Source organism: Gavia stellata, chromosome 14, assembly GCF_030936135.1.
Source record: "Gavia stellata isolate bGavSte3 chromosome 14, bGavSte3.hap2, whole genome shotgun sequence".
NCBI classification, from domain to species: Eukaryota; Metazoa; Chordata; class Aves; order Gaviiformes; family Gaviidae; genus Gavia; species Gavia stellata.
Window position 1 is genome coordinate 20,644,702 of NC_082607.1, and position 9,810 is coordinate 20,654,511.

Sequence of the window (9,810 nt, forward strand, 5' to 3'; positions counted from 1 at the left end):
TCAAAGCTCAGCAGAGGCTCACGACCACACTTTGAAACGCATTTCCTTACCTCTCAGATTCAGGCACGTTCCACATGTGCCAGTATTTCAAGTACAAACACAAGTGTCACAGCACACAGGGCTTTGCAACTTGTGTTCATCTGCACTTTAACTAGAATCAATAACCACCAACAATAGAGAAACGTGGACAATTCTGGGCACAGACAGGGAAACAAAACCCAAAACTTGGGCTGTTTCAGGACGCGTCAGCAGCTTTTGCAGAATAAGTCATATTTTCACAGAAGAACAATAACCAGATCCTGTAAAGCTTGAGGGGCGAGGACGGAGGGTGGGGAGGGACCTCTACTCTGATTAAGCAAGAGCACTGGCATTGCCCCATATTTTTAACTGGAAAGAAGAGGCTGAAGGGAGAAAAAAGCACATTCAGATCTGAAAAAGTGATCATTAAATCAAGAACTATGCTCCAGAAGGGAGCCGGGGGCGTGGGGAGGGAATCTGGCAAACCAGAGAAGTGTCACTATTCACAGGGGCTGTTACAATCAGATCAGTTTGTCACACCGAAGGCAGCAATGTAACCACACTGTACTAAGAGTTCACATCACTTTGTCACCCCAGTTTATGCTATTCCCCTTTAATCTCCTCTCTCCTCCAGCTCTGGATTATCCCCAGGCCCCATGCTGGCAGATATCCCGGGGTGCAACGATCTGTCGCTCTGCTCCATGCCCCGAAACTATTCTTGCAGTGCACTGTCGGGCAACTGCTCAAATCCAGTGCCAGGATACCTCCCTCCCCAGTGCCTCTCCTGCACGCGTTACTGGACTCTGACATGTAGTCCCAAACATCAGCAGATGTCTCTGGTCTTGTTCACAGTCAAACTGGAAAATAGGGTTTCAAACTGGAAAATAGGGTTAGGCTGCAGCAATGCAGTTACAGAAGACACAGAGGAACAAAATGATGAAGTCGTGTGTTATCTCTGAGGGGCATTTAACCCAGGTGTCTCTGCACCTGACAGCCAAGTCTTTCATGACACTCATTGCACAAAATTTATGAGGACTGGGATACTGTTAAACACTCTGGAGGACTGCTTACTGTGACCACAAATCACTGAGATCATATGTGGAATAAAGAACATTAATGCAAAACACGTAAAGCTAACCCAGACTAAGTGCGCAGGCAGGCACGCTGCTCTGAGCCTCCTCTGCCTCCCAAAGGAGGGCAAAATCTTCTAGGACAGGTATGGAGACGGGGGAGGTTTCCAAGGTTCAGATCAGCACTTGCAGATGTTTTAGCTCCTGAGACAACTGATCATTTTCCACCAGTTAGAAGCAAACAAAAGCTAGTGCTGCCTTCAAGAAACACGTGCAGGCGCAGAAGTCCTGAGTTCTCTGGCACCTCAGTCCCTCACAGTGCCCTGGGTAAGTCACCAACCTGCTCATCCCACACTCCCCAGTTTGGGAGATGGGGAGACGTTTGTTCTCTTTATTCCCATCGCTGTATCATTGCAGATCACAGTGCCTTATTTCCTGATCCTTTTCAAGATAACCTTGATAACCACCCCAAAAGCGTTGGAAAATTGGTGAGAAGAGTGGGCAGCTGGGCCCATGGCAATGTTCCTGGGAGCACGGGGCAGGCAGTGGGCCACAAGTATGCCATTCTCCACTTTCAGTCAGATACCTGCCCTTTGGCACCAGTGACTTAAAGGGGATTTAATCAAACACAGCAGCAGTCCCTCCTGTGGCCTGGGACACAAGAGAGGTTTCTTAGGAAGCAGTTCAGGAGTATCATCACACAGTGTCTTTCTGTGCTGCCTTACTGAAAAAGAACCAGCTCTGCCTTTCCGGAACGTAAGGGTACAATCATAGCTCTTTCAGAAAGAGAAGATGCAGACGAAAGCAAAACCAGGGCTTATAAAACAGAGGGTCAAGCAGGGAAACCAGGAAAGCACATGATAAGACTCTCATTCTGTAGGATCAGACTATTATTTTCCTTTATGAATAACTAAAGAACGTTGCTTATCTCTGAAGCAAGCTTATCCTCTCTTTACCCACATGAATGCCTGCCCTGGTTGGGGGATCATTGCTATTTGTTTAACGCTGACAAAGATGTCCTTGGGATTTAATGCTTTTCGCAAGGTCAGTGCTCAGTGAAAAAATTGAGGCAAACCCAAGGTTTAGTTAAAAAGAAGGCAGACAAAATATCCTTTCGGCAGAGCGACTGTCGTTCCCAGGTATTTTCACTAGAGCTGCTTGCTGCTAAAAGCCGATGCTGACCAGGAGCACGACACAGAGGTGGTGTTTGCCCTCAGTGAGGGGTTAACCAGGGCAGGTGGCCGAGGACATCCCAGGGCCAGCAGAAATAGCAGGGGGGCAAGAGGCTTCTCCCACCTCTTGGCAGGACACAGCTGCCCCCAGCCCCACTTCAGCCTGACAGAGGGGATGGAAACTCCAGGGAAATCACAGGAAAAAGAGCAGGATGGGCTTTGATGCTAATATCAATGGGCAGGTTTTAGGTTCTAAAAGCGCTTCTTGAAAACGGCTGTGACAAAATCAGCCATTTATAAATCCTTGCTCACAGACGGAGCCCTCCTGTCTGGGGACAGCTCTGAGCAGCCCCTGCATGACTTCCTCCGCAGCAGGCAGAGACACTGTCCCTCTGCGATGTGGAGCAAACAGAAGAGGGAAGGACATACCTCGAATCTCATGTGAGGCAAGGGGGTCGAGTGCAGGTGCTGCGACAGGAAGGTGGGGATATGCTGACCCCACTCTCCCTCAATGGCAGCCTGGAAGAGCACAGAAGCAGCGGGAGCACCTCCTTGCGTGGTGTCGGGGGCAAAGGAGGGAATAAGCTGTACCTCATAAAGACATGTTACAGCAAGGAGGCTTCCTGCACACCGACGGGCTCTGGAAGATGCTGCATCTTTGAAATGGTCATGCTCAGCTCAGTTATTATTTTACAGGTGGACAGAGGAACTGGGATATTAGCAGAGCGCCCTGAAACACCAGCAAAGGATTCGTGTTGTTGGCATCAACACCTGAATTCACCCTCTGAACGGCAGAGACCAGGCACTTGCGGGGTATGATTCATCTCAGCCTGAAGCCAACATCTCAGGTATGTCAGTTGAATCACTACCTAAACACATCAATTCCTCTCCGCTGCCTGTAATGGGAGCTGGTGGTGACTGCCTCACATCAGACATCCCGTGTGAGCATCTAACCCTTCGGCAAGGCGAGTCCTGCCCGAAGTGCCCATAAACTGCCGTGGGCTGAGCAAGCAAAGAGCTGGCCAGGACAGGCCCTCCCCTCCCCTGGGGCTACAGCAGGCCAGAAGGACAGGGGGCCAGACATGACTGTCAGGGAAATCACAGCCAGCGGTCTGACACCGGTGTCATCTGTCAACAGTTCTGACAGAAAATGTCACTCTGACAAAGATGACTTTTTCTAAGAAATCAAGTCCAACATTTCCAGATTTTTTTCTCAAAGTGAAAAACAATTTGGCATTTTTATGCTATTTTTACTTTTCATAACCCATCACTGGTGTGGAGAGCATGACAAAGGAAGGTGGTAGAGAAGCAAAGCAAAATAAGGTCCAAGCTCATTTTTAGGCAAATCTTCTGGCACGTTCAGACTTTTCTTTTTCCTACTTAGAATAAAATACGGAATTTCAGAGTGCTACAACTTGCCAATTCCGTGTTTCAGCCAGCTCTATCAGATATCCCAGGTGGGGTCAGATCTTTTGAGTTCATTTACTACCCTGCACTGAAATACAGCATTATCAACAAACACGCACCTGAGCTCCTGTGTACAATCAGAACCCGCTAGCCCGGCCTGCCAATTGCATGCCACGCCACACTGCACCCAAAGAAACCAACACCCAGTACTGCACATAAGCAGTGCGCAGCGCTCTTATTTGTTGGATGATCTTTCCGTAACAACATTTCTCCTTGGGAAGTCACGCCATCCTAGGGAGACTGCACGGTAATTACACTTTTGTGTTTGCCAGTTTCTTAATACTGGGGTGCCACAGAAGTAACACTACCCTGTCTTTGTTCTCTTTCCCAAAGAGACTTAAAAAGTACAAAACAAGTAATTAATGTCAGATTGTTAATGACGTATCGCTGTGAGTCTGACTGGAATGAGCAAACAGGACATATTTAACATTGCAGGTGCAGATCCAAGGACAAAAACAAAGTGGAAGAAACACTTTACCCCTCCTCCTCTTTTCTCTCTCTCACTTGTACTCCTTTTTCCATTAGAGTAGAATAAAACCCTTTTGACTCTACAGATACTCTTCCTAAGCATTTGCTCTGTCTGGCCAGCACCAACTGTTCAGGGTAACTGAATGAAGCACGAGTGTATTTGTGAGCGGAAACTAAAATACCGGCTTTCACCTCTCCTGAGAAAAGCTTTAGATTCACAGATCTCAAATGTACTTGTTTGGACACCAGCATCTGCAACAGCAACTGCAGCGGCATCCCCCAGCTCAGCGCACACTGGGCAGCACTCCCCAGCTGCTCAGACAGCTACGCAGGCTTTCTAAACCAAAAAGCTGCTTGCTCGTACTAGCACCTGGACAGGCTATCTACTGCCTATGTAGGTGGTGGGAGAACAGGAAACAGGCTATGGCCATTTAGATCCTTCACATTCAAGATGCTGTACAAACATCTGGGGGTGGCATGGGGAGACACAGATGCAGTTTCTGGGTGAGTTGGTGAGGCAAGACGACTAAGTGGCCTGCTCAGAATCTGCCTCCGTAAATGACAGTTCTGGCCTTCGCCTTATGCCCATATTGCAAGGCCATTTCCCTCTCCAAAAAAAGGAAACACTCTGGTAAGTCCATCACTCCAAAAGGACAATTAAGCATTCAGCTGGTTAACTTAGAACACAGTATAGTTCCATATGGCAGAGCGGAGATAACCCATGAACATTGGGAAGTAGATCCTCACCTCTGCTCTGCTGCACAGAGACAAGCCCTGCTCCCTCAAGATGTTCTAACAGGCTCACCATGAGAACAAAGGCAGCTCCCACCACCTCCTAGGCATCAACTCCCTCTCCCACCCAACAAAAGCAAGACTGGGATACTCTAGCTATTCTCCATAAATCTGTAGGAGTAGCCCCACATGAGCCCCAAGAGCTGCTCTCTCCTGGAGCAAGGAAGGTGAGCAAGGAAGGCACGGCTTTAGAATAGCACACAGAATCACAGAATGATTGAGGCTGAAAGGGGCCTTTGGAGGTCATCTAGTCCAATGGCCCTACATCATCATCCAGATCATTAATGAAGATGTTGAACAGTATTTGACTCAGTATTGACCCCTGGGGTACAATGCTATAGTTACTGTCCTTCAACTAGACTTCGTACAACTGATCACCACCTTGAATGGATGCACACACGAAAGAATGGCCTAAAGTGGCATCTTTGTCTAGAGTCTAGCTCTTGCTTCACATCTCTTAGGAAGCACAAAAGCTTTCCCTGACCTTGCTGTGACTGTTGCATGGTATTTCCCCTTCTAGGAGGGGATGAAAGACTCCAATAAACAGGAAAGAAGCACTACAGAAATAAAAGTAAAACCAAAGACTTTGGAATGCCTACATTTTTCTCCAAATTCATTCTCCCCATTCTTCAGTCTCATGTCTTACCTGGAAAACTAAAATGAGAAGCAGGAAAGCAACCCTTGCTCTGCTCACTAAAATTTCAGTATTGAAGCTGCTGTGAGAAATGAACACCACCAGGAAAAAAAAACCCCAAGAAAAAACCCCCTCAGTCTAATGCCATCCTGGCAAATACAGTGCAATTTTGGTCAGCCTCATCTGTTATCCCCTGTCACAGAGGACAGGGAACAGTACCAGCTGCATATGAAGTAGATTACATTGTCATCGGCATCATGCTTTCTAGGAAAAGACACACAAGTTTGTGCTTCCAGAAGATTAACTCTAATCCCAAAAGTGGACATGGGTGAGGTAAAGGACAAATTCATCATGCTTAAGGGTAAAAACACTGTGTGCATCTGGCTGGAGGCTTCCACCGTCCTCTTCATTACACTTGTCAGAGTATGAGAACAGATTACACTCTCTGATGGAAAGCCACATCATCAAAGTTGGGAACGATTTTGTGTTCTTCTGAATTATTTGCTTATGGCTGTGAACTACTTTATAAATACAAGCTATGTGAAGCATAAAACCTCAGAGCAAACCAATTAACAGACCCCAAATATAAGTGATATTAACGATTTGAAATGTCTAGTACCTTAGTCACAATTTGAAGTAAATGACATATTTGTTTTCCTGTTAAGATGCTAGTAACAGTGGCAAATAGACATAAGCATTATTGGTTGTGTACAGACAATAGCTGTTCATTTTGCATATGAAATCACTGGTGTGTAATCGACGTTTTATAGAAGTCAAAGGCAAAGTCCACAGTAACTTCAGCATAGCCACGTAGAGACCAGCGACTATATCAATCAATAAAGGAAAACTCTCCATTCCCTCTGGATAAAACTTGCTGCTAAGATTCCACCAGAACCTCTCTGAAACATAGCCGAGGAAGAGGGTATCAAGTTCACTACAGAACAAAGGTTTGCTTAGACACCTCTTGGGAACTCACCTTCTCTTCTCTGCATCAGCTACCCATCTGTGTAGCTGAGTATTCCCCGGGAGTAGCTTGTGAGCGTCCTGCCTTATATTGCAGAATTCATTCAAAGCTCTTAAGACCCATATGTAGCTGGGCTTTGTGGTTCCAGTATAGTTACTACAAAAGGTAACCTGGCAGCCAGCTATACGCACATGGTTTCCTCTTATTTTTGGCACTATGTAGAGAGCAAACCAACTGATTCTGGAAGCACAAGTTAGTTCCCCATGGAACAGAAATGAGTCCATTTGCTTTGAACAGAAAGTGGGTATATGCTGATGAGGGCTCTCAATTCATTCCCTTGGTGGCAGTTAGAAATATCCAAGCATTTTTTTAGTGTAACGAGACCACTCCACCAATGGTGCCTTGCTGTTTGCTGCCTCAGATAGACCCCTTGCTGGGCAGACTGTGGCTCTTCTCTTTCCTACTCTCTCCTCCAAGAAAAATTACAAAACATTTGTTTATACATATAAGTGAACTAGCCAGCTGTCTGAGATTGGAGAAACTTCCCCTGGCTACTGTGAGATTTCCTTTCCCCATACGTTTTAATAAGGCACAAGTTACTCTGAAAACATGCAGAGAGCTATAATAATGAAAAATAATCCTACATTATTAGTTGAGTTGTTTCCAGTATTCCAGGCAGGAAGATGCTATCTATTCAGTTAATAAAATCTAGTTTTCTGTAGTGTTTTTTGCAAGGGTTATATTTAACTTTAAAAAAAAAAAAAAAAAAAAGAGGCAGCTTGGCAGCAGGGGACAGTAGATTGGAGAGCTAAAGCTCAGGTTTTATATTGCAATTACTGTGCGTACACACCAGGCCCTCAGAAGTGACAGGTATTGAAGAGAAATTTCAATTAAGAATCTCAACACCTTGCTGAAACGCTTCTGTCAACACAGCAACCTAGACAGGTACATATCCACAGACTGACCCAGGAAACGAAGAATTTATTCGCAGAATATACTCCTGTATTGACTGATCTATTACTGGTATTCTTAATTAATTACTGGTACTCTTAATTAAATAGAGGGCTGATTTAAAAACCACTATGGCTGGAGTCACCTCACACTGCTCCTTGTTATTAGAGAGCCATCAACAGTAAAAAAGCTTGATTATGCTGCACAGAACACTTCCTTTTTGTCTTTTTACAGTAAGGCATGACTTTCATTTTGGACAGCAGCATGACACAGAAGGGCTGCTGTCCGAATCACACAGTGACAGGAAATGAATGGAAAAAGGGAGGGAGAATATACTCACATAACTGTATTTTAGCACAGAGAAGACAGTAGGAGTAGAACAATACAAACAGCACCTCCTGACAAGGAGAGCGTCAATCACCTTTGGGCGCTTCCATTCAACTCTCCTTGGTGGTGCTGACTGATAGAAAAGGGACTCATCTGAGGCTGGAAACTCGGGATCTTCGAAGAGCCGTCTCTGCTGGATACACTGCTGTTTCAGCTCGTGGTACTTCTGATCTCTGAAGAGTTGCACTGATGAAGACATATCTTTCTGTCTAGATAAGATGAATACTGGCTGGTGCAAATTATGAAGGCTCCTTAACAACGGAGTATATAACTTGTTCTAAACAAGATTAATTACTGATTTCTGTCAGAAAAAAACAGATTATAAATTAGATTACGGTAATTAGTAGACTTGAAAACCATAAAAACCAAGAAGCTCTCATCTATTAGGATGGTATTTTTGGCTGAACAGAACTCTTATCAGGAAAGACATTAGAGAGTCCAGACCAGGCACAAAACCAGCATTTTGCTTTGTCTAATTGATTGGAAAGGTAACAGAGCAGGGCTTGGCTCTCAGTCTGTACCATGTGCAAAGGGCTGGACCATCTTTCTGTCCTACATTCTTCTTCTGGCCACTAAAGCTCTAATTATGTACTCCAACTCTTATGCCTAAAGAAAACCAAAAACAGATTTCCACAGTTCTCCATCTTAATTTAAGTGACAATACTTGGGCTGGTATTATTGTCTTTGAACTTCGTATTATATTTCAGGGAACTGAATTCCCAGAAGCAGCAAACATTTGCAAATAATTGATGAGAATTTAAAAAAAACCCCAAACTCACAACAACAACAACAAAAACCCCAAACAACTTACTCTCAGGCCTTAGCTCCCAGAATCGCAACTATCTAACCTGGCAAGTTTATGGTCACAGCCACAGAGCTCAAATAAATTGCTTAAGAACATTCTACAAATCAGAAATCAACTACAAAAATAATTCAGGATAGTTTGAAGTCTGGGGGATGTGAGGGATGCTACCACCTTTCTAAGGTGCTATTTCAAGAGGGGGAGTGGGGAGAGTATCTGAACTTACTCTGGTCAGAATGCTCCTGTGTGTCAATTCTTCTCCTCTTCCTTCCCACCACAGGTTAGAGATGTATCTCGCCTTCCTTGAGTTATCTACAGCAATAAAGACAAATGCAGGTTGTCCTGATGTCAGATCATTTCTCTCTCTCTCCCCCTCGCCTCACTCGTCTCCCCCCCACCCCAAAATAAATTAGATGGTCCTTCAAGGAGGAGAAATGCTGCTCTAATGCCTTCACTCATGGGAATGTGGAGAGTATTCAGGAGTGTTCTTCTACCTTGTTGTCATTCTTGCACCCATTAAAAAGCCTCCTAACCACACTCAGGGTAATCTACCCATAAGCGTAAGCACCATCTCTACCAGCAGAATCTTACACGGCAAAGCGATAGGAAAAAGAATCAGTTTATTCTTGATATTTCAACCACCGAAATCTTCAAATGCCAGCTCATTCTCCATCCTTTCTTAGGGCAAAAATCCAGCAATAAATTTTGTGTACATCACTGTAACGACTTTGAGTCAAATCCTGATGCTGCTGGAGTCAATGGAAAAAGTCCTATGCCTTCAGCCAGGGGCTCCCCCATCCGGAACTGGGCCATAGAGTCCCGTAGTGACTGTGTTATCCAGTTTCAATAAAACAAAACTCCACTTAAATGAGCTGTTCAAAATGGCTCACTGATACTACGCCATTTTTAGCAATTTCCTTTTTCTTAAGGGCTAATTTCTTGTTAATTATGTCCCTCAAAAAAGAAGTCACAAGGCATCTCACATGGCAGATGGCCTCCCAAGACAAGGCAAATAGACTTGCTTTCCCCCACAAACCAGTTCGTCAAATTCAAGTGCAGAACAACTCGTCAATTATACAAAGATA

At 44.9% G+C, this 9,810-nt stretch overlaps 1 protein-coding gene across 2 annotated transcripts in view; it reads right to left on the reverse strand.

Moving 5' to 3' along the window:
* Positions 1 to 8,124, reverse strand: part of CAPN6 (calpain 6) — a 55,647-nt gene extending 47,523 nt beyond the window's left edge. Inside the window, exon 1 of one of the 2 annotated variants that reach the window (XM_009810261.2) lies at positions 7,958 to 8,124. In XM_009810261.2, coding sequence (XP_009808563.2) covers positions 7,958 to 8,122 — 165 coding nt within the window. In that variant the 5' untranslated portion in view covers positions 8,123 to 8,124. The remainder of the gene's footprint in view (positions 1 to 7,957) is intronic. The other variant, XM_059824405.1, reaches the window with a different exon arrangement.
* Between the last annotated feature and the right edge of the window lie 1,686 nt (positions 8,125 to 9,810).